This window comes from Catharus ustulatus, chromosome 1 (assembly GCF_009819885.2).
Source record: "Catharus ustulatus isolate bCatUst1 chromosome 1, bCatUst1.pri.v2, whole genome shotgun sequence".
Taxonomy (NCBI): Eukaryota; Metazoa; Chordata; class Aves; order Passeriformes; family Turdidae; genus Catharus; species Catharus ustulatus.
This window is the reverse complement of record NC_046221.1, coordinates 102925894-102951178: the sequence shown is the minus strand read 5'-3', so window position 1 is coordinate 102951178 and position 25285 is coordinate 102925894. Positions and strand designations below refer to the sequence as shown.

The following is a 25285-nucleotide window of genomic DNA, read 5'->3' as shown; positions in this document are numbered from 1 at the left end:
TGGGAGTGCAAGCGTAGGTGTCTTGAAGGCAGGTGAGATGTTTTTGCCTTAAAACTACAAATTTGCCTTGAAGTTCCAAATAGTTCAAGTAGACAGACTGCTCTAACATGGGTTCCCCTGTGGGGTTACAAGTCCTGCCAGCAAACCATCTCCAGCATGAGCTCCTCTCTCCATGGGTCCACAGGCCAGGAGCCTGCTCCAATGTGCACTTCTGATGTGCCACAGTTCTTTGGGGGAGTTTTTTGTGCTGTTTTCTTTTAATTTTTTTATGAGCCTGTTATCCCTGTAGCGTACTTAATGTGTTAAAAGACTCAGAAAGACTTTATATGTTGGTTGTAAACTGTCATCATTGTAGAAAAATAATATGAAATGCAGGAATTCTTTGAGAAGCTAAGAAAGTAACAGATACAGTTGCAGCTGCATGTTGCAGTATTGATGGAATCGTCATCATTTGCAAATGGAAAGGATGGGGGTTACTCTTCATCATCTGTTTTTTCTCCTCTTATTCCCCTCCATGAGGAAAAGAAGGAAAGAGAAAGAAGTGGATACTCTGTCCTATTTAAAAAGTTAATATGTTTCTGGCTGTAGAGAAAAAAGAATAGGATTATATCTATTTTTCAAATAAAACCATGAAATCATTTCTGAAAGAATATTATCACAAAATAGAAACCCAGAATCTTGTTCTCTGGCTTGATTTTTTTTCCCAAGGATATTTTATTATTTCACAGTGATTATTCTCCTCAATTGCCTCCATTCCGATAAATAAAATAGTGGTGAAGTAGATGTGCATGAGTTGTGAATAGTCATCAAGCCTGACTATTGAGGGAACAGTGTAGGTTGTTATAGGATCAAATATAGTTATTTGATTGCTGGTATAAAATGAAAATACCCTGATTTTCTTCCTTTCTTTTCTAGAGCTGTTTATTGGTTCGTTATATTTCAAAGTTGTTCAAAATGTGTATTTATCTCTAGTCAGTGCAAACTATTAGCCCTGTTTTGAAATTCTCCATTTCCTTTCTCACTCACAAAATATAAAGAGGGCATATGGTACAAAAATTTGAAGATTAACTCTGAACATTGAGAATCAATGAAAAAAAATATTAAATATTAACGAACTGAGATTTGGTGCCTTTTTAAAAAAAAATTAAAATATAAGTTGCAAGCCCGACTCCTTATGAAAGGACAACATGCATAAAGGGACAAAAGACTCTGTTTATTTGCTAATATTCATATAAGACTCTATATATATATTGATCTGAGATCGTTTTCCCTATACAACTTTCTTTCCAAGTATTAGAAGAGGTTGGTGTAGAGGGGTACTCAGAATGCACTGTGTTTCTCTGGCAACTTATGTCCTTCAGACTTTCAGATCACTCTAGGTTATCTTGGGAGAAGGCCTGGGAGTAGCACAGAGTTAGATTGTATTGTGCAATTTTGTGAGCTTTCTTATGCAGAGATATAGAAATGGAAATATACCGAAAATTAATATTTTTGAGTTATCTGTGCTCAAATTGCTATTCAGGATCACAAACGCTACCCCAAGTAATCCATAAGTAACTCATCAAGGTTTCCACTTTTCCGTGTTTGAGCTTGAAATGAGGCTCAAATTAAATTCCTCTTTAAAGTAGTTTACCAAGATGACTATATTTCACATATTTATGTAATAAACTTGTGTACTGGGCAATATGATTTATAGAAGGGGCTAAACAAAGAAAAAACCTAGAACTGATAGCACAAAGCTAATTAAAAATAGAGATTTTTCTGTTTTATGTATGCTCAATAAGTAGTCATTAATGAGTAAAAAAGCTGTTCTCTTTAGAAAACTGATTCCCCTCCCCCCAGTATCCAGACTATGTATGGGTTTATTTGTTATTCTGCAATTCTGTAAATTGCTTTTGTGCATTGCTTTGGTGTTGGGGTTTTTTTTACTAGTAATTTTCTTACTATAAATAACGATAATGGCATTAGTCCTAGACAAGTGCCTCCTGACAGCAATAGTGCATATTACATTCATTAGCCAAAACGTGACCTCATCTGTTCCTTGCAGTTTCTGGTATCAAATTAAAACTTCTCATTACTGTAAATTTAGACCATTGCACTCTTTCTCAGGTAAGTTTATGGCTTAGCTGTTCTGTTTTTCCTTGAACATTCATCGAGGAGGTTCTGCAGAACAGCTGTGTTGACTCTCATTGCTCCCTCCAAAGAGGGGATAAAATAGCAATAGCTCTGCATCCATGCCAGGGGTGGATATGTTCTTGGTTGACAGCTCTGCACTGTCAGAAAAGACCAAAACCAGACACCACAGCTTTACTTAAAAGAGAGCAAAAATTAAAAATATTTCTGTTATAGAAGATATAAGGTATATAAAAGGTGAATTTCTCATGCTTTGGAGATGTACTGATCAGGCGGTACCAGTGCCGGTAACCCATTAGGAAAGGCTTTCAGGAAGTCAGCATGGTTAAGTAGCAACATGAAGATTACTAGAAATGAGAGATCAAACGTCCAAGCCTAGAAAAAACATCACACTGTTGGCCAATTAATTGTTAAAGCAGAATTAGAAAGAGCAAAGTCTAGCTTGAAGAGCAACTAACCAGAATAGATTCTGACCCATCAGGATCAAAAACCTTGCCAAAGATCCCAGAGTATGAAGCAAATGTGCAAGAAAGAGAGTATGAATAAACACTTTCATCTTGGAGATTACTGTAGAGAAAAGTGACATGCTCTGGTGTGGGTATGTGAGGGAGGGTTCTGCAGACATATCTTTGTGTTATAAACTTGATCATAGGTACTTCAGGCCCAGCTACACAGAGAACTGGAGAGTTACTCCAGAGCCCAAGTGCCACTTAAGGATGATATAGCTGAACTGCTTATGGTAGTCCATAAATACCAACGTGGGAATCAACAAATAAGGATTCTTCCATTCCTTGTAAAATGTCCAGTTCCATTCATGCATGCTTCTTCTCCACTCATAAGCTAAATAGCCTTCACATGAAGTGAAGGTGTTGGGATTTGTGTCTGTCCCTGACAAGATATAGCTGACTTGGAACAAGACAAACCGGAATCTGTTGGTGTTAGTGTGCTTACCCTTCAAATAAATAGCTGACATCTGGCATAGAGATCAAGACTTACTGATTTAATCCCCCCAATATGAGAGATTTTTCTGTTAAGATTGTGTAAACAACAGTTATCTCTAAGGTTTTAAGTTAGCAAGATTAAAGTAGGATAAGATTTTTAGATTTATGTTATTTGTTTTTCCTGTCATTATGTTCGATTATGATGTGCTTTATATAAATCTGCAAATGCAAAAGGAAATAAATAGCAAAACATTTTAGCAATGACTTCTGATAGTGAAAAATGTATATGGGACAGATGGTGTTAAGCACATTATATAATATGTGTTCACAAAAATAGATAATAATCAAGAAAAAGAACAGCAGTAGCCTTCTAACTGTAGTTTACTGGATTAAATTTGTGACCAGGGCCACACAATGGTAGATACCTTACAATTTTATTTCATAGCTTGATTGTCCTGAAGAAACTTGTGGAACGCAATCCCAGTGATTTATGGCAAGTTCTTGTAGCAGCTGCATCAACTTCTTGAACACTTCTTGGCAAGGTCTCCTGTCCACATGTGTGCACAAACGCACATCCAGACAGTCCTGTTTGGTAAGAGGAAGAAGGGGACAGGTTTTCTTTGTGCAGTAACACACAGTATGCAGGAACAATAAGATATTTATTCTTCCACAGCACAGCTCCCAGTCTCTAATTGAGATGGCCTTAAAACACGAGATGCTTATTCAGAATAAGTAAATTCCTGGTAACTTTGAAAACCACTGGATTTTGCCACAGTCGTATATGTGCTAGCTCCCACAATTCTCAAATGTAATTACAACCCTGACATGAAAAATAAAAATGCTTATATATGTTAGCATTATCATAATCATAAGAACTTCTCTCTCATTGTTTCCACTTAGTTGCCTTTGAGTTCTAGTTCGTTGCTTTCCTTCACGTTGTCTAGCCATTTCCAAGATGCCTAAATGAAGATTCTTATTACTAAGGAAGTGAGAAGTAGCCTACTGTTTATTCTAGTTTAGTCCTAGAGTTCTGCTTTATTGTGGAGTATTTCAGATTCTTATGTTGCTCATGTTCACTACAAAGCAGAAGTTGTGCAAGTTTCCTTATGGACTTTTGTAATCTGGCACGTATTATTTCTCATGATATTTCATTGTTTCTCAGCTGCAAAGGTGTTCTTAAAAAGAAAGGTGGACAGCCACCAAAAATGTAAGCTTTAGGCCTAATTCTTGTGCTTTTTTTGATAAGATATTAAAACACTCACTTGATTTGCCTCTAAATATTATTTGAATTTCCCTTCTGCAGTTTTTTTTTTTTAATGTTTTCTTGGTATAATTGTTATGCTGTCTGTTTTTCAAAATCTCAGAATAAAACCTGCCTGTTTTTGCTCTGTCGACCATTCTGCTTTTACTAATTGTTAGTTCATCTATGGTTCCTCAATAGGTCTTTATTTTCTCATCTAGTAAAATTCACTCAAAAATGCATATTTGATAAAAGCTAAATAGGAATACCTTATCTGATCACATTCACAGATGTTCTTTGCTTTGAAAACCATTCCAGATTTAGAATACTTTTTCCTTTCCCTCTTCTTCTCTTATTAAATATGGTAATTTCTTTCCCCAGAACTTCTTTCAAAACAATTCAAACTATATTATTTTCTAATGAACCCAATGAGTGTGTGTGTGTGACTATGTTAGTTTTGAATAATATATTTCAAGTTTTTATCTGCAAACAATTAGGAATCTAACTTATTTTTTTTTAATTCTTTGCTCTTTGAGGTTGGAAGAGGTGCCCAAATGTACTTTGTGTGGTTTTTACATCCCTATTTGGCAAGTCTTCCAAAGCAGAGATAACTAAATCTTCCTGAAAATTCTATCCTTATTTTTCCTCATTTTGACATGTAATTATCTTCAAATATTTGTTTACAGCACTTTCAAGTAATATCTTGTAGCAAAATCATGTAGCTGGTATGGGAAGGTTGTGAAGGACACTGCTTCCATAGGCTGCTATTACTCAGCCAATGAAATTAAAATGAATCCTATTTAAATGAATAACTGTTAGCAAAATAGCTACAGTTCTGTCACCAAACAAAAGATTTGCAGTAATTATCTGATATCTCTTAAAATATAGAAGTATTTGAACTACATGGTTGTTCAAAGCAAGCATTCTGTGTACCAGAAGGCAAATTGCAGGAATAATTGGAACTGTGCTGGTAATAAAGCTGTTAATAGAGTCTGAGCACATCAAAGGGCAGCATACAAACTAATAAAACAAAATCTTTTTTGACAAAGATTGTATCAAGGCAATAACATCTTCTTTCCTTAACAATGTAATGAAGAAATCCACAAATTGAGCATGCTGAGTAGACTTTGAAGCCCTACAAATATGGACCTAAAATATATAAGTGATCCTGAGTCCCTTCCTGTACCATTCATGCATCTAAACCTTTAAGTCACAATGTATTAATTTGAAGTGTAAATTCATGGGTTAAATAATGCAACAGTGTCAATATGTAGTGTTGGATTCCTCAAAAGTAAATCTAAGTATGAAGGATGGAAATAACAGTACAAAAACTAAAGATAATCTTTACTTGTGACACAAAGCAACACCAAGACCTGCTAGTGGTGGTTCTTATATGAAGATCCATGTACACTTTAGTACAGTAAATTTGTAGTAGGAGTTGAGTGTGTACGTACAGTTTGGCAGCATAAGGGACACTTTGCTCTTGTATATCAGCTGTTTAAATAGAACAATATATTCCCATTATATTAAGTATTAAAAGTAGCTGCAAGACCAAAACTTTTTCTTGGAAAAAAAAAATGCTGGATAGGGAAGCGATGTTTAAATATTTCAGCAGGAGGAGAAAAAGAAATATAAATGTAAAATTTCCAAAATGTCATTGAACTACAGAACAATTCAGAACCTCTGGAGCCCATCTAGTTCAATCCTCTGCTCAAGGCAGCATCAGTCAGATCACATTGCTCATGGCCATGTCTAGTTGTGTTTTGAATATCTCCAGGACTGGAGGCTCTGTGACCTCTAGAAAGCTAAACAAGAAGTCCTGAACTGTGGCCTGATAACCAAAGCAGTAGAAGAGGCTGGGAACAGATTGTCTGGAGTGCAGCTCTGCTGCAAACGCCCTGAGGATCCCCTTGGGTAGGGAGATGAGCTGAGCTGAGCTGAGCTGAGCTGAGCTGAGCTGAGCCAGTTGTGTGGCAGCAACAAAGGTAAACCATATCCTGGAAAACCTCAGGAGGTGTATGGGCAGCAGCATAAGGACTCTCAGCCTGGAAGGCTTCTCCATACTGAACCAGACCTGTAATATTGTGTCTAATTCTGGTCCCCTCACTGCTCTATTCAAGACTCGAAAAAAACTCTTAAAAGTCTCAGTGAGGAAGTTGAAGGCTGGAGAACCTCTGGTAAGACTGAAGGAGCTAGATTTGCACTAGTGAGGAAGTAGGCCTGGGGCCAACTAGTCACAGCCTTCCAATTTTGATAAGGTGGCTGAGGTGTTCTCAGGGATCCTCAGGAGAAGAACAAGAGGCAATGGACAGGGGTTGCTTCAGGGGAAATTACAGTAATTTCACAACTATAAGGCGCACTCTTTTGACTAAAATTTTGGTCTGAACCCAGAAGTGTGGCTTATAGTTCAGTGTGCCTTATATAATATACAAAATTGCAAAATTTGCCAACCCGGAAGTGTGAGCCGTGAACCGAGCCGCGGGGAGGGGGAAGCGCCACGGGAATTCCGAGCTGCGAGGGGCAGCAGAAGCAGGCGCCGTGGCCGGCAGGAGCTGCGCAGGGTGGGCGAGACTGAGAAGCCGTGGGCAGCCCCCGGCCAGCAGGAGCCACGCAGGAAGGGAGGGAGCGGGCAGCCCCGCGCCGCCTCGAGCCGCGGGCAACCCCGAGCCGCCCTGAACCATGGGCAGCCTCAAACCACCCCGAACCACCACGAACCATGGCGGCCCTGAGCCGCCCTGAACCGCAGCAACCCCAAGGTGGGAGCCGTGGCCGACCCGAGCCATCCCGAACCGCGTCAGCCATGAGCCGTGGCCACCCTGAGCCCTGCCTTGCCAGGCGGGGTTGGGCGGGACTGTCGGGACCCGCGCATGGGGAGGATGCTTGGGGCTGCGTTCAAAGGCTACACCAATCTGTGAAAATTGTTTGCAAATTGAGCACGTGCCAGTAAACTCCACGATCATGGGATTCCGTTACTAATTCGTTACTTTGTTGCGCACGCTGCAGCTCCTAGCCGCAAAAAAAAAGTGCGCCTTATAGTTCAGTGCTCCTTATATAATGTACAAAGTTGCAGAATTTGCCAATTCCTGGAGGTGTGCCTTGTTATCTGGTGCACCTTATAGTCGTGAAATTACTGTAGCTTGATCTAAGGAATAAAAAAAGCACAGCCAACTGATGTTTAGAACAACTAAATATGACAGCACGCTGAGCTGAGAGGTCAGTATTTTCTCACTGGAAGTCTTGGAGACCTAGCATGCCAAGGCCCTTTGTAACCTAACTGAAGAGCCTGCTTTCAAGGTGGACCGGGTGATCGCCAGGGTTTCCATCCAAGACAGACTTTCCTGTTAACTATGAAGTTTATGTGACTAAAGTTGCTACTACAGCTCTTGGTATATCTCTATGCTGCATGCATTGTGTCAAACTGGTCTTACCCTAACATAAGTGTATTTCAGTGGTGTAAAAAAATATCCTTAATCTTCCTAGTGTCTCTTAAGATGATCTCAGGAGAACTTTTCGTTGAACTGCTCTAGTGTTACTGCTTTGCAGTAGAGGATATGATGGTCTATGTGTCAGTTATGTATATTCTGCTTTTTTGCCATGTTTTGGCAAAGTTCAAAACCTTACAAACCTGTATTTTGTGCATATTTTTTGGAAGCACTTCTGACTTTGACAGCTAAAATGTTTCATGTCATCTGTAAAGTTTTGAATATGATGGAAATTCAGATAATTTTCTCTCTTGAGTAATGGAGTATGTTTCCCCCAGTTCATGCAGGGCTAAACACTGGTATTCATTGTAAGAACTAAACATTTTTATAGACTAGTACAGGGACAGGTGTTTGAGGTGAGATCATGGAGCCATTCTCTGCATGTATATCCCTTTGGTCACATGGAAAGGAAAATTGTTGAATTAAAACTTAAGAGAAGAAACAGACCAAATGTTAAAGCATGGGAGAAAAATAAGGAATAAATATTCTGGCACTCTATGTAGCACCTTATCCTTTCAATAGCTGTGAGAAACACCAAGGTCAATGGAAAGCTGGCTACTCAAATAATTGCTATGAGAAGTGCTGAAGTGAAGAATGGGATGGGGCGATTTTGAAGAAAGTATATATTACTAAAGGTAATAAATCTATTTTAATTGACTGCACAAAACCAGGGAGACTTGAGCAGGGATAACAATCCCAACAATAAGATGGAGGTGAACAAACAAGCAAAGAGCATGGACACAGTCTGTCACCTCAACTAAACTATACCTGGTAAAAAAAGTCTGTGCAGCAGGACAGGTGCACATTAACAGAAAGCAAGGAGAGATTGTCCAGGTTTTTACACCGAAGTAAATTGCTCTCCAATAACACTACCTCATTTGTTCCAGCAGCTGGGAGATATTCAGACACCGCCCAGGAGAGGCCAGTTCCATAATAAGAAGAGCATGTGTTTGGAAGAGAGGGTTTCTGTATCAGGGACCCTGATGAAGCTGAAGGATAGGCACTTAGGAGGGGAGAGAGAAACTGAGGTCTCTGAAGCAGGTCCTTATTGGTCCTTGGGGGGGAAATCAAGAGAATTGAGCTAGAATATAAAACAGCTGGGCTTGCTGTGGAGATTTGCACTAACCAAACTCGCCTTTTCAATGTAAATGAAAAGCAAAATTTGGATATCTTAAATTCAAAACAAAAGTTTAAAGAACATTTTTTAAAATTTTCTTTTGTTTTCACCATGCAATTCCCTGTTTCTTCAATGCCAATATAATCCACATGTTTCAGAAGCAAGGAAGGTGTAAAAGAAAATTAGTATTTGTGAAACCATCTGTGTGAAATATACTTGTGTGATCACCATTACAGAAGAACCTTGAGAAGTCAGGTTGTACCATTAAGGCAGAAAAACATTATAAATTTATGACAGTCAAACAAAGTTATAAAGCCTCTACTTAGCTGAATGGTATTCACCATTTATTCTGACTGTGGGGAAAAATAGTTATGGAAAATCAAATGCAATCATGTATTTATGACAATGTGTATCATAATACGGGTAGAATAGGTGCCAATAAACATAAAGGTATTTACTTGTCATAAGATGTAGGCTAGAAAGGCCATAAATCAGACCCAGTGGGGCCCACTGCCATAAACAACAGAAAATGGTAAACTACGCCTATGGAACTAGAAGTCAAAGTAATACTGAGGTCTTCTTTCCCTAGCTTTCAGCCCTTGACTCTGCATTTGTATTTTTTTCCAAGATTTTTTGCATCTATTTTCACTCTTCAATTATAGAAAGTAGGTATACTACGTAAATAATAAAAGTTCATGATGAAAGTTAAAGACCTAATTATCCAGACTGCCATTTATAACGCTAGTAAAAAAATATGTTATGTGAGGATTTTTATTTTTTTTTTCTAATGACAACATTTTCCCTTGAAGCTACTTTGAATTATGTGTCTATGTTGCTGGGGAAAGTTTACCATATTGCTGTGGAAATGGGAAGAGGCGTGGACCCTCCTGAAGTCACTATAAAAGGAAACAGACAGGTATAAACAGCAGGTTATACTGTATGAGGGAGGGCCAACAGGTTTGTCTCTGTAATTTGTTTTCTCTTAATGAAGGGATATGAAATATAATTAGTCTTATGAGTACCAAGTTTCATTTAAGGTTTTGGTTTACTTGGAGTAAGGGAGGCTTTGCAATGTAAATAAAGAGCAATTTATTATTAAAATTAGCACAAAACTACCTAATTTTTACTTCTTCATAGAGGGAAATTTGAATTTCAAATCACTGGCTGATGAAGGTTATTAAAAATGCATTAGAGTTGAAAATGTTGCTGTATGTAATTGTCATAATAGATACTCAAAATTAATTTATCCCCAATGACAATTAAGCTAAAACAATTTTCAAATTATCAGCTAACAAACTTCAGTTAATTTTAGAAACAAATAAAATGAAAACATTTCAAAAAGTTTGTAAAAAATCAAAACTATTTTAAAATAATCCTAAAAAAGAGGGTTACATTTCTGTTTAGAATCATTCATTTTCTTCTTTTGCAAATTACTTCACTCTTTCCATTTTCTTTTACCTCAGTTTCTCTCTTGCACTTTTCTCACTTTCACCTTTTTCTCCCAGAGAAGTCTGGGCCACTTTGAGTGTATGTGTATACACACATGCACAAGCATGGGCTGAGTTTAGATTAAACTAAACTCATTCATTTTCCCTCTGTAACTGGTATTTTTTCACTAGTAGATGCATTTTTCTGATGAGCAACCAGGGATCTCAAAGGCAGTCTGGTGCTATTAATACTTCCTCAAGAATTTCTGAAATGCTTATAATATATACGTTTATATTTAAGAACAGTGCCAAAATGGGCATTTTGGCATTGATGAATTGGGATAGGAGTTATTTTTAAATAAACTGAGGCATATTTACAGCCTTTAAAAATCAGCAGAGGGAAAAGTTTTTCGAAATAATACTACTTTTGTGGTGGGTGTGTAAGTATTAATGTTTTCTAAAAGCAAGACAAACCAGAAACTGTCAGCTAGTGGATATGTCTGTGATTGTGTTTGTAGATGTGCACACACTGGCTTGCAACACTTGTCCATGGCCAGCAGTGCATCTGAGCCCCCAGCTGAGTCGTGTGCTTGTGTGTGTATTCTTCCCCTCTGGTATAAGGTGAGAAAACCAGAAATAAGGAAGGCAAAGACAAAGATGTCTCTTCTGTACTCATGGCTAATATAATTATTTTTTTCTGAATATACCTCAATAGTTCAGCAGATACTCAGCATCTGAGAGGTCCTTAAAATCTGCATCGTGGGTTTGTTCTAAACTGTGATTTTTTTTTCCTCTGTAAGTGTTATGTTAGAGTTAAGCCAGCCTTTGTCACCTGCTTCTGACCCCTGTCACCTCCATGGTTTCAAGATCTGGCTAAAGGGAGCTACAGCTGAAAGGAAAGGCTTTCACAGATTGGAACAGATAGGAAGAGGAATTACACCTGGGGTTTGGCCACTGGCATCATGTACAGCACAGATACAAGCGTAATAATTTATGTGCATTGAAAGCCTACTTGGATCTTGGCTACTTGGATCCTCTAACACTCCTGACCCAGTTTGTCAGTGCAGTGAGAGATTTCATGGTTGGGGTTTTAACTTGCAGATTAGCAGGAAGAATTATATATACCCATCATTTACTGCATTCAAGTGATTACTGCATGTAAGTGATTTGTTTTCAAATTTAGTCAATGTTAATAAACACTTATTTTAAATTTAGCTGATCTAACAAGACCATTTTGGAAACTAATGCGAGTCAGCTGATTTAAGTAAACTGAGAGGAAAATTTAAAGGAAGTTTTGGAAAAGTATGTTTCTCCTTTCTACTCAAAGACAAATAACATATTTCTTTTAATTTACCAATATCTTTGGGTCAAAAATAAAACAAATCTGGACATAATCATGTACTTTGGGAATGTTAAAAGTGAAAACTCTGAAAACTGGAAACGGTTTCTAACTGTCCTGTGTATTTTAGTCATCTCACAAGGATATTAACACTTATGTAATGGTCTAGTGTTCATAGTGAAATATTGCATAAATATTGTTTGCATACCTACTAACTGCGGCAGGAAGTTTGATATTGAAAGGTGTTTTTTGGGGTTAGGTTTTTTTTGGTTTTTTGGTTTTTTTGGTTTTTTTCTAATTGCAGCTGAAATTTGAAAGGATAATTGTGAAACCTATTTTATTTCAGTTGTGAATCATCTTCCCCCTCTGCCACCTCTCTCTAGCATGCTATTTTTCAAATGTGCACCTGGGTTGCAAATTAGAAAATTTGTGTTGTTTTAATATTAATGCATTAGTTTAAATTTTGTTAACAATCACTTTTACAGAAGGCTGTATTTTTTCCCTTTTGTTTAAATACATACACAGTAGCCTGGTATTCAGATTACACTTCAAAGTGAAAGTTTAGATTGGAATACATATTTCAAAGGATCTTTAGGATAGCAAGGAAATGGGATTGAGGAGAACTGAGATTTTTGTTCGGCAGATAAACTGGGATATTTGTCTGTACGAATACCCCATGAAGCATGAATGCATTTTTTCAGTATGTATTTAAAAATCCTAATTAAAATGTTTGTTAAGGGAATAATTCCATGTGCACATGAAATGATCAGGTTTTAACTATCGCTTTCAAACACGAGGCTACCAGCCAGGACCAGAATAATCCCAGTGGGCTGGTTGATTTTATGGGTTAGGCAGCAGCTCAATCCTGACAGTATTACAGCAGCACAGCTTGAGAGAAAGTAACTTGACTTGGAAAATCCTCACATCTTTGCCTAGTAAAGGCAGATGATATGACTTTAATATGCTTACTCTGCCCTGGTAGAGTACTGATTTACTAACACTGTCAACCAATTTGGAATTTAAAGTGGCATAACAAAAGATAGTCAGGGAAGATTGTTTTCCTTCCTTAATTTTTTTAGATTTCATTGAGATAATATTAAGAGTTTGTAACTGCTTATGTGGTAAGTGATCAGTTAGTGTACATCATGAAACTGAGTACCCAGTTGGTAACCCATATGAAAGTCAGATACTTAGAAACAGTGAAGACTTAAAGAATGGAGAGAAACCCTTCAAAATATTGAGCCTGCCTTGCCCTTCTTCTAATCCTAATCTCAACCCCATGAGTTTTATTTTAACTGGATTTTTCCCCTCCTCTGCTCCAATTATAGCAGAGAAAGATGAGTAGGTGATTTTGAGTGCACTAGTGTTTGGCCAGTGGTCAACCCACTACAGTTGTAAATAGTAATAATATTTCTTTCTCTTCCATTTATTTAAATTTTGAGAAATTAAAATAATTGTTTTATTTTGTATTCGGTCTAAATTTGCATAATGTCATCTAGGTTTTCTAAAAATGCTGAAAATTTCAAACTTATTCATTTTTTTAAATTTCAATTTTATCTGGAAGATAAGAAGGAATTATTCATTATCTTTCTACTATCAGATCTACACATATTTCTTCCCGTCAAATTTTTCTTTTTTGCCTGACATTACTGCCTTATGCTTAGCCTGATTTATTTTAAATATATTCATTAATTCTGCTCTGTTTTCTTTTTTTTTTTTGTTTTTATGATGTACTTTTCCAGTTAACAGCCAGGATTCTTACTGTTGTTATAGGTGTGGTTTCCTTTTAGTTCTTGGAGGAATGAACATTTACTTGGTAGAAGTTTCTTAAGCACTTACTCCTCTGAAATAGCAGCTGCAACTTGCCCTAGAGGCATAATGTGGAGGTTGATATGCCACTCCTTGGCAAAAGTCCTAGAGAGTGTTGTTACCATAACAACTCATTTTCCAAGGGTAAATCCACATGCAGAGACGGGGAAAACTCTTCTGTTCTCTTTCTGAATTGTTTTTGCTCTTTTATGATCCATTCTTTCACTTCTCAGATCCTGGGATTTCTCCCTTATTATGTTCCTCTTGTAATCTTGTGGTTTAAGATTTGCTATTCTTTCATTAAATTGGTTTTCTTTCACTTTTTTTGCCCTGCCTCTTAGTACATATTAAGTCTTGTTCTCCAGTCTCTTGCATCTCCTTGTCCTATTGCTGGTTTTGTGCAAAATATGCTAATGTCATGGAAATGTGTTTCATCTTAAATACTCTGAATGGCCTAATCCCATAAAGGTTTGCCCAAACTCACAAAGATCCAAATATCCTTGCAGGTCAGTTAGCATCCCTTTCTTAAACTTAGAAGCTATTTCTTATGAAGAATTCTCTTGTCCAGCTTCTGCTCATAGCAGAGCTACCTCTGAGGTCCAAGGTCTGAGCAAACATGGTTGTGCAGGGCAATGTCCTCCTGAGCCTCCAAGGATGCAGATTGCAGAGCCTCCCTGGGCTCCCTGTCCCACTGCTGGACTGTCTTCCTGGTTGGAAACATTGCTTCTCGTAGGCATTCTGGATATCTCTTGTCCCAGTTTATGCCCATTATCCATCTTCCTCTCCCCAGGCACAGCTGTGAAGAGCCTGGCTCTGTTTCCTTGATAACTCTCCCTGCAGGCACTGAGGGGGCTGCAGCTAGTTGCCCCTAAAGCCATCCCTGCTTCAGAATGGAGCAGCTGCTGCCTTCAACCTCTCCACCCCACAGGGCAAGTGGTGCAGCTCTGGCTGTCCTGGGGACCCTCTGCTGAACTCACTTTGTCATATCAATTTCATTGGAGCTCTAAAACTGGGCACAGTATTATAGATGTGATCTAATGAAAAAAAGAAAAATCACTTCCCTTGATTTATGGTGCCTGTGCTTCTGTTAATGCAACCATTTCCTCAGTCCAAAAGGTCTTTATGCTTTTCAGGCAGCACAGTGCCTTTTCTTAAGAGCCCAAATCACATATAGCCCTATCCAAAGCTGTAACAAAACTTCTACTCTGTGGCAATTGGATTTAGCAGTATTGAAGGAGCCACTGCTAGCTGCAGATAGTATGACTGAAAGCTGAGCTGGAGGCAGGTGCTTAGATGCTTTGAGATCCTGACTGTGGTCCTTTGATCTGTAATGAGCCAACATCTCCTGTTCTCCTTTTGCAGACTGGAAGCAGCATATTGGTACCTCATTTGTCTTTTTCTTTCTGTGATAGCTGACATGGCCTGTGCTTTTTATATCACTTTCTTATTGCTCCAATGCTGTTTCTGATTTGGGGTGGTTTTTTACTGTCTGGGCATCACTCACCGAAGTCCCCGCTCTTTGCCCCTGTGTTGGCTTTTGCTCTGTCACATTACTGCTTGTGTGGTGTTATGCAACAGACGGTTGTATGGGAGCAATTTTTAAGAAATAAGAGGATAAATGATTGCATTTTATAGCTCTCTCTTCTGCTTCTATTTTTTCTAGTTAGAACTTAAATGACAGGAAGGTAGTGTGCAATGCAAAACAGAAACCCATTTATGTAAATTCAGACCTTTTCCTCTGCCCAGGCAATTTCCAGGACTGTGCGCAGTGGAAATAACATTCAGTAGATGGAATTGCAGAATCATTTTCCTCCCAGTTTCATATGGGAGGCACATGTTTGGAAGAATTCAAGTAAGATATAACCCAGAACAGGGCACTTTAGATTTTATCCATTATTTCTGTGGTTTTAATCTCTTTTGGACCTCCTTTCTTATTTACCATAGAATTGTAATTTTTGTAGTGATGCAAATACAATAAATTATTTGGAAGTAATATTTCTGTAATTGTGGAAGAGTTCTCTCATCTATTTAAATGTACTATTTGAGCACCCGACCCCACGATGTGCAGTTTTACATTTCCATGTAATACAAAAGGAAAACCTAGATCTTCAGCTGCATGACTAGAATAGATTTTCAGTACAAGAAGAAAACAAAAAATGTCCAGTGTATGTCAATAGTGACATGTTGTAGATTAAAGAGAAAGTGTTGAATTTTTTAATTGAATAATTGTTCCTAAAATCCTTCCCATTTGAAAGAAATCAATATAGTTCTAAATAAAGTAATCAGAAAAGAGGAAAATTACATTTACTGTTAAGAAGCAATGCAACTCTGTTAATATCAGCCTTTGTTTAAATTAAGTGTCTTTTGGAATTTAATAGCTTTTCACATTTAAGAATATAACTAAGATACTGAAATGGTAATGAAACACTCAAGTATTTTTAAGGATAGGTGTTTTAAAATGAATTGACGGTAACAGTTTCATAATATAAAATATTTTTCTAGTATAATGAAATTGTAATCTTGTAATTATTTCCGGTTATTTACCTAGATAAAAAATTTTCATTAAAAAAACTTTAGATTGATAGGCAGGCAAGGGCTAAAGTGTTTTAAGAGACACCAGAAGTTTGTTACTAGAACTGTATTATCTGAATTTTCTGGCTAGATGGAGGTAACTGACTACTTCAGAGCCTGGGTGTGCTATTCAGAGATTTAATTTTACTTATAGCAATCGTAAATAATTTCCTTGATCATCAACCTATATCTGTGTATCCCGCTATGGCTACCTGCCACCAAAGGCTTTCTTATATTAGTAGTTTTCCTGCGTTGAATTATTTAATAGAAATCTGCAACATTACTATTGAAATTAAATTACAGTTGGTGTAGCTAGAGACAAATGGAGTTAGACTTCTGAAATCTGTCAAGATGTTTTTTGGATGGTTTTCTAGTCTCTTGGCACAGACATGCACTAAAACTAATATAGACCAATCATTTAGTGTTTCTTGCAACTCAATCCACTGGCATCTGACAATTCTTGCACATTCTGGTATGGAGTAGGGAGTTTAAGGAATTTGGTATTAGAGTCAGGTTTAGGATCTTCACGCAGAACGATTACTTCAAGTTTCTGTAAACCTCTCAGGTTAAAAATTATTATTATAAGACATCAAGGAGATATAGATGTATTTGATTTCAAAGCGAGAGCATAAGCTAAGTACTTCCTCAGATTCTCTTGCCTTTTTGACCATATAGCATGAGATTTGTTAATCGTTAGTTCCTTCAGAGAAGTCCTTCTTAGTATCTTCTATTGTTTTTAAGGTAGGTGCACTGCCCTATATTTTATTAATTTATTTTTTGATGGTTGATCCACCCAGATGTGGTTAGAAAGTATTTACAAGGTGTTAATAATTATGGACATTATTATTCCTATGTAACATTTACTAAAGGAAGCAAGTGGAAGCTCTGAATATGGTGTTCTTTCAGGTGAGATGTTGCACCAACACAAAACAAAGTTTTGGGCTTATTTCTAGACCAAGATAAAGAAAAACAATGAGTATGAGAGGAAGGGCATTGCATTACTTGGAGCAATATTTGGAGGATTCATGAGGGATGAAGATGTATGAGCAATAGTGTCAGAAAACTTATTATAGGATCTTTCACATTCTTGTTCAGTGCTTGATGTATCTGTAAAAATGTATATATATTGATGAACAATCCAAACATCCCAAAAAAATTGTTTCCAGAACAAGTGCATTTCTTTTTATCTGTGCTTAGAAGGAATCTTTGAGGTTAACCAAATTCCTGACTGTGAGTAGAACCAAGTTACAGTAACCAACACTGATGTGTAGCCTTGAGTCCCTGATGCAAGCCTAGCCTAGTATAATTTTGCACAAATGAGATGATGCCTTTACCAGTCCTAGAAGTTATCCTACCTAGCAACCCTTAAAGGCTATGTCTCCTTTTATCAAATATTAATGAGAAATGAAGGACTTGAATGTCTCTGAAAGAGCTATGTCAAACAGCATTTCCCCTCCTCCAAGAAAGGAAGAAAAAAAGAGATATAATAAATGAAAAAAAAATCTAAAAGATAGAAAGAAACCTCAGCAAATTTTGGAAACATGTAAGCTTAGTAACTCTTCCACATTTTTTCATCAATCAGTGTTAAGCTGTCTTTCTAGAGAAAAAACAAAAGTGGTTTTAAAGACTGATACAAAAAAAAAAATAAATTCAAGAAACCAAGTAGAAAAAAAAAAAGAAAACTAAGAAATGTATGTGTGGGCTGCTGAGTGATGGACATATGAAGCAGGAGTTACTGATGATGAGTAGGAGAACTGAGAAATGGTCCAGGTGCTAAGAGTCCCTAGCACAAACTACACTGAGCAACATAAGGAGGATGGCACTAAATGATTGCACTAATGCCCAGTAGAGAAGAGAAAGTCTAAGTTAACATGCTAATGGAAGTGGAAAGTTGTATACTACATAATCACAGATTAATAGAAAATCATTTGTTTCACCTATTGGAAGAAATTAAAGGATAAAAAATCAGAAAAAATCTATTTGCAAGTTTGCTCACAGAACAGGCAATATTAGGTATTTTATTCATTGGTGAAGTTAACTTTGGGAGAACTAGGAAAACTGTTTTTCAAAGTTTTTGTTACTTTGGATTGTTTTCAATGTGAACAAAATTTTAGGCAAAGTATAATCCCACAACGGGAAAATGCCTTTTTTGTGTTTGTGTGTGTGTGTGTGTGTGTGTGTGTAGAAAGTCTAGGTACGACTCTTACATATGTAATGGCACAGAAAATTTTCCCTTTTTAGTGTTTCTCTTACTCATACAAGGTTATCAGTGGTCTAGGTAGTTTCAGAATGATATTTTGTTGTTGTGGAGAAAAAGAATATTTTCAATGTATTAAGCTGAATTTTGTCAACAAGTCCATTATAATACCACAGGGAGCAAATTTTGGTATAATGTTCCTTGCTTAAAAAAGTAGATTTACCTAATGTCCTATGCATAAAAACAGGGACTTTTTAATATTTTCTTTTCAATTCTATTAGTCTTTTAAACCTTGTTAAAAACTGCAAAATTATGTTTAAAATTATTTCAAAGTATTATGATTTTATAAGTTTTCTTTTTGCCTTTTCATTGCTTTGATACTATTCCCCTCTTAAAAATGCTTTCTTGTTTTTGTAGTTTTTTTTAAAAATAATTGATAAAATTGAAGTCACAGTTTTAAAAATCCTAGAGATAAAGCAATGGTTGCCAAGGCAAAGTTGCCAAGGCAAAGCTCATTTTTTCCTTCATACAAGATAATATACTCTCCAGTGTTTATTTTTTAATTGCACATGTTCAAGCAAGTAGAGAAATGACTCATGCTTAATTGGCATTAAATCCAGAATTCAGAATTTCATTAACTTAATTCTCTATCAATGGGAGGATAGACTTTCACAGTTTTGCCTCTATCTTTCTACTCTGAGCATGAAGGGAAGCATATGGTACAATTTGAAAACAAGAAAATTGAAGCAAGTACTCATCTCTATTTGATATTGAAAATTACCTAACCAATAGAAATACTGAGGGGCTTATTTGATAATATGGCCTTTCTAGTTGTGAGTGTATATTTGTGTTTCCAAAGTGTTCTCATTTCTTCTTCTGTTAGCTTGCCAGTAAAATTATACTTCCTAAAATCTCTATAAATTTTCTATATCCTCAAAATATTATAGCTAAAATTATTTCCTTCAGTTCTTGTAAAGCAAAGCACCCCAATGAGAAAGATACCATTTTTGGAAAAAAGCATAACAGGCAGAAATGCTTTGACCACCTATGCTAAACCACTATAGTAAGGAAATAAGTGTCTCACAATATCTCACAGTAGTTTCGAATAGGTCCATTTTTAATGGAAAGATGTACACAAGAGTGATATGATTTCTGTGTGAGACTACAAATGACTCAAAAATCTTTGTCTTAGAGAAAAAAGGTCAGGGAGTTTGGAAGAGGCAATTCGTGTTACTTTATCTGTCACGGTGTTATGAGAAGCTTTGTGCTGTCTAGGGAGGTCCTGTGATTCCAGAGACATAGGAAAATCTAAATGTGTTTAAATTAAATACCTTTTTTCCTGCGTGGAGTCTCTTTTTCTTCACCTGCCTTGTATGTTGATCAATCTAATCTCTTATAGGGTACCCAAAAGCAACATATAAGAATTGGGGGTGTTTTCATTTTCTCTTTCAGGCATTAAAATCCCACTAGCAAATAAAAAGAATTCTGTTGTAGGTACATTTTGTGCTGACAATATTCATGTGTGATGGATGTTGCATATGTAACTATATTAAGCAAGGCAGGATTAATGTACTGATCAATAAGATGATTCAAAAAAACAGCTTTACAGATGACCATGTGTATGTACTCAGGTATGTCTGTATTTATGTTTCAAACAAAAATTACTCTCAAAATTTTGTAGTGCCAGGAATGTAACATTTTTTGCTCTATTATCATTATTAACTTATAAGCATTGCAGGATCTTTCAGTAATCTGTGACACTCAAGTGTTAAGAAAAAAGAATAGATCTCTACTATATGAGAGACTAGAAGAAGGTTTAACATGCCTTGTTGTCACTATTCAAAGCAATTCTATTTCCTTTTCTGCTATTCCAGAAAGAGAAATTTTCCTTTTTAAGTACAGCAAGATTTGAGGCACGTTTTTTCTGCATGGTGTGCATTGTCACACATGCACACACATGTGAAAATATCACTTTCTGTGTCAATTGCTTGTGTAAGAATCACTGCAACTTTTTCCTTCTATTAGTGTTTTTCTTTTCGTATTGCACTGGCAGCTATATTTTTAATTCTCTTTAATAATAACCTGAACTGTTTTGTGTCCCAAATCCTCTTAAATATTTTGCTCTTCTTATTTAGCAAGACTGATAGATCTGTACCCTCCGTCTATGACTTTGGGGCCTTCTGTGTCTTCAAAATTCAGTAACGACTTATGGATTTGGTATTGTTCCCTCAGGTTTTGAATTCTAGAGTCTGCTCTCTCCTCTGCCTGCTAATGCTTTCTTTCCTCTTTTGGGGGATTTCCTTGAGATTAGTGCTTTGGGTGAGTCAGAAGAGGCCTCTCACACATTAGTTCATTTACCATGCATAGATAAGGAAAATCAACAAATATTTCAGTAAATTCTTTAATAGGACAGGGATATTTGTAGTATTCAGCCCTTCTCTTTCCTCCAAACCAAAAAGTAGTGAAATATATGGATTCTTACAAAGCCCTGAAAATGCATGACAAAAATTAAAATTATAAGGGATTAGGAAACAAATGGTGAGGCAAAGGTTGTACCAGTGTCCAAAAAAAGGCCAAAAGGTCAACCTGGAGAACACAGAATTCTGGCAGTCAACCAAAGGTCAACCAAGAGAATTTCTGGCAGTCTTACTTCAGTCTATGGAGAGAACTGTGGAGTGAATTATATGAAAATATATTTCTGTGTCAGAAGTCCCCAAAAAATATTTCCAGACATGTGAAGGAAAAGATAGCATTTGAGAAAGGCAGCAGGGATTTTCCAAGGATAAATCATGCCTGACCAGTATGATTGCCATCTATGATATGTGATGAGAAGAGCTTTAGCGAGGCTTTTCACATTTTCTCCCATGATATTCTGAAATTGAAGCTATGACATTATTATTTATGCAGGTGGATGTATAGATGATGTAAAGCTGGTCAGCTGGTTGGACCCAGAAAGTCGTGGTTAATGGGTTGTAACCTGCTTGGAGGTCCTTAACAAGTGTGGAACTACTGTGGTCTGTACTGGGACCTCTCTTGGTATTTTTATCAGGGACCTGGAGGAAATGAGGGAGCTGCACCAACTGTACGAATTGAGAAGGATCAGTTAATATGCTTTTGTTAGTCAGGCTAGCTTTTCAGGAACTTGAACAAGCTGGAAAACGGGCTGGCATGGACTTTGTTAAACTGAATAAGGGCAAAAACCCGGTGGCAGCCTGGGGATAGAAGAGCCCCTGCAATGGCACAGGTTTGGCATTGGCAAACTGGGAAAAGGCTGCAGGTGGGGCCCTGGATCTTGGTGCCTCAGCAAAGCTCCATGGGCTTTATGGACAGAACCATGGCCAGTCAGCACAGAGAGTGATTATTCTCACACATTAGACCATATTTATAGTATCATGTCCATTTTTGGCCCACTTGTTGCAACAACAATATTGACAAATTGAAGTAAGTTTTGCTAAAGGCTGTCAAGACAGACTCTAGAGCAGTCTTCAGTTCTGGTCTCAAGTTCATCAGCGCATGACACATTCCACTTCATGCTTTGTCTCAGTGTCTTCTGTTGCCTTGATGCCTCTCACTGCTCATGTACTATCAATATCTTATTGAAATGTCTTTGCCCCAGCAAGTTCCATTATTTTTCTGAGCCATGTAAAATCTCTTCTGCTTTATAAACAGCATTTTCAACATGTGAAAAGAAATGCTGGAGCTGTACACTAGGAGCATGACAATTACAAATCAAAACAAACAAACAAAAAAACACCTACCTTCAGTCCACATTTTTCTGTAATCATAAATGTCCAAACTCATGGATGACGTTTTTCTAGAAATTAATTCTACCTGAGGCAAATGTTCTGACTCTAAACAGATAAAGTTTGCCCAGAGTTCCAAGAAACTGAGAAAAAGATTTTATAATATGAAGTGTTAATCAGTTTAATATAGGCAGGGCCAGCAGCTCTGGTTGGAATAACATATTTTTCTTCCATTTTTGTTAATTGTAGTTATATATTGCATCAAAAGAAAATGGAAATAGATTGAATTGTTTATGTTGTAAATTTGTTGCAAGAGTATTTTATTGTTGATAAGGTTTTCAAATATCTAGAAAATAAAATGAAAGTTTGATTTCTTTTGAGATGACAGATATGTTTTAAAGACATATGAGGTTGTATCCTTACAAATGTAGTGATGGTATTTGACATATTAGTTCAGTTAACTCTGTTAACTAATGAAACACTTCTTCCAACATTAGGTTTTGTATTTGATGCAGATTCTGAAACTGATCCAAGTTGTATGAGTACAGGAATAGAAAAATAGATTATACAAAATCTCAAGGCTGAGTTGATGTAATTTTAAACTGCTTCCACATAGGACTTTCTTAAAGAAACAGAGTTTGTTTATATTTATTGTAGAAATAGAGTTATTAAAGTTTTGCAACCTAAGACTGCACCTAGTTATGTGGGTTTTTTATCAATTACAAAGTTTATAAGTATAAATAACCCTAGGGGTTTAGGAATGGTACTCCCCAGTTTAGTTCTCCCACAAGGACTCAAAACCACACTGCTGCTCACTCACTCCCCCTTCCCCTCCCCTTCGCACTCTGTTGGGATGGAGTTGAGAATTGGAGGCACAAAAGCTGAAAATCACGGGTTGAGATAAGAATGATTTACTAGAAACAGCAGTGAGACAAGAACGGTAACAGCAGCAATATAAACAGCGTAAGGTATAAGACAAAGAAACAATTTATGTGGAAAAGCCTTCAACAATATCTGGCTCTTCCCCACCACACTTTCTCCCCACTGAAGAAGAGAGAGAGAGAGTTCCTTACTCCTGCCCCTGGCAATGAGTGAGGTGGAATGGAATAACATCTGGGACTTGCCACACGCCTCTCCTGCTTACTGTGAAAAATTAACTCTGTCCTGGCTGAAACTAGGACAGGGAAAAAACAGTTTATAGTAAAAATTGAGCAGTTAAGGTTAATATTTTTATTTGTACTATTTATGCACTGATCTAAATTACTTTTCTTCATTTTAAGGTAACTGAGCTGCACAATATCAAAAACATAACCAGATTGCCTCGAGAGACAAAGAAGCATGCAGTGGCAATTATCTTTCATGATGAGACATCAAAGACATTTGCGTGTGAGTCAGGTAAGCAATTGGTGCTTCATCTCTAGCTTGAAGAAATCAAGTTACACATCAAAGTCTGGCTCAGATGAATTAACTCACAATGCCAGATAGAAGTTCTTAGCTAAAAGAAATTTTGTGGTAAACAAAAAACTTTGGAGTTTGGGGTTCAAGTCTTTCGGGGTTTGGTAGGGGATTTTTTTTGATATGTGATGAGAGGTGTTAGGGGTGTCGCAGAGCTCTTTTTTCCATTATTTTTCTTTGCATGTAGATGGTCTAAAGACTGGAGGTTTCCAGCTAAACTTGTAAATGCTGGTAGAAAATAACCTGTAAGTTGTTATTAAGTCAAGATGTGAAACATTCTTTTTTTAACAAGCTTTGCTATAGGCACTTACTAAACTAATAATTATCATGCCGTTGCAAATAAGTGGCAAATACCAGCTAAAACCTTGGATATTTTAAAGCAGGGTGTCAAGCAGTCTGTGGTTTGAACGACTCCATAGCATAATAACTAGACTAGCCTAGAACAAGACTTGGGCATTATGGTACATAAGGGCAGGTAGTTACTTGTGAGACACTGAACACTGTATTAATTAGAGTGCACTATTTTCTTGTTTGAAAGTACCATTGTGCACATCTGCATCCTAGGGTGTATTTTAACAGAAAAAAAAAGTTTTTTAAAATAGTGGAAAATTCTTTAATGATAAAGTTTGTCCTTTTTTGGTGACATATTTGAAACTCTGCATTTAAAAAAGTAATACAGATAATACTATATATATGTTGTTAGGGTTGGTTTTTTTTTTTTAATATATATATATAATATTATATATCTGTGGTGAAGGGCCTAGAGGAAAAGCCGTATGAGGAGTGACTGAAGTTACTTGGTCTGGAGAAGAGGAAACTGAGGGAAGACCTCATTGCAGTCTACAACTCCCTTTTGAGGGGAAGAGGAGGGACAGGCACTGATCTCTTTTCTGTGGTGACCAGTGACAGGACCCCAGGGAATGATCTGAAGCTGTGTCAGGGGAGGTTTAGGTTGGAATTAGGAAAAGGTTCTTCATCCTGAGGGCAGTTGAGCTCTGGAAAAAGCTCTGCAGGGAAGTGATGATGGCACCAGCCTGACAGAGTTCAGGAAGCATTTGGAAAATACTTTTGGGCACATGGTGTGACTCTTGGCACTGTCCTGCACAGGGCCAGGAGTTGGACTTGATGATCCTTGTAGATCCCTTCCAACTCTAGGTATTCTATTCATCCATATCAATGTTATCATATAAACATTGCATCATGTACAATCTAAATAATAAATTAAATACAGTGAAACAAAATCTGAGAAATGTGGAGGAAGTTAAAAGTATGCAATGTCATGAATTATGTAGGTTTTAGATCAAATATTGCAAACAGCTGTAAATACAAGGCACGGGTACCTTAAGGTACTAACAGGGCATCAGTGTGAGATGCTCTCCCTTTAGGCTCTAAACAAAGGTGTGTTATGAGTGGTCTGAACTCTGGCTGAATTGACAAACAAGTGGAGAGCTTGTGGACAGAGATCAAAGTTCAGACCAAGACAGGTGATGTAGTAGGTGCCTGCTCTAAACCTTCTCATCAACAAGAGAAGGCAGATGAAGCAACCTTAGGGGAGGTAGAAAAAGCTTCATAGTCCCAGGCATTAGAATTCTTGGGTGACTTTAACCTCAGCAGTAACTACTGGAAGGCCAATAAGGCTGAACACAATCTGAAACAGACTGAACACAATTTCTTGATACAGATGATCAATAGCATGATGAGGGGCGATGTTTGTTCAGGGAAATGCTTGGCCGGATCCTGTGGATCCTTGAAGGGCAAAGGAGCCCTGGAGAGCTATCCAATCTGCAAGGATATCATCCTCTAAGCACAAGAACTGTTCTCCCCCTTCCCA

General features: G+C 37.1%; 1 protein-coding gene across 1 annotated transcript in view; it reads left to right on the top strand.

Annotated features, from left to right (window-relative positions):
- DOK6 (docking protein 6) overlaps positions 1-25285 on the top strand; it is a 244803-nt gene that overhangs the window by 96501 nt on the left and 123017 nt on the right. The window contains exon 3 of the mRNA XM_033065451.2: positions 23280-23394. Within this exon, the coding sequence (XP_032921342.1) occupies positions 23280-23394 (115 nt within the window). The remainder of the gene's footprint in view (positions 1-23279; positions 23395-25285) is intronic.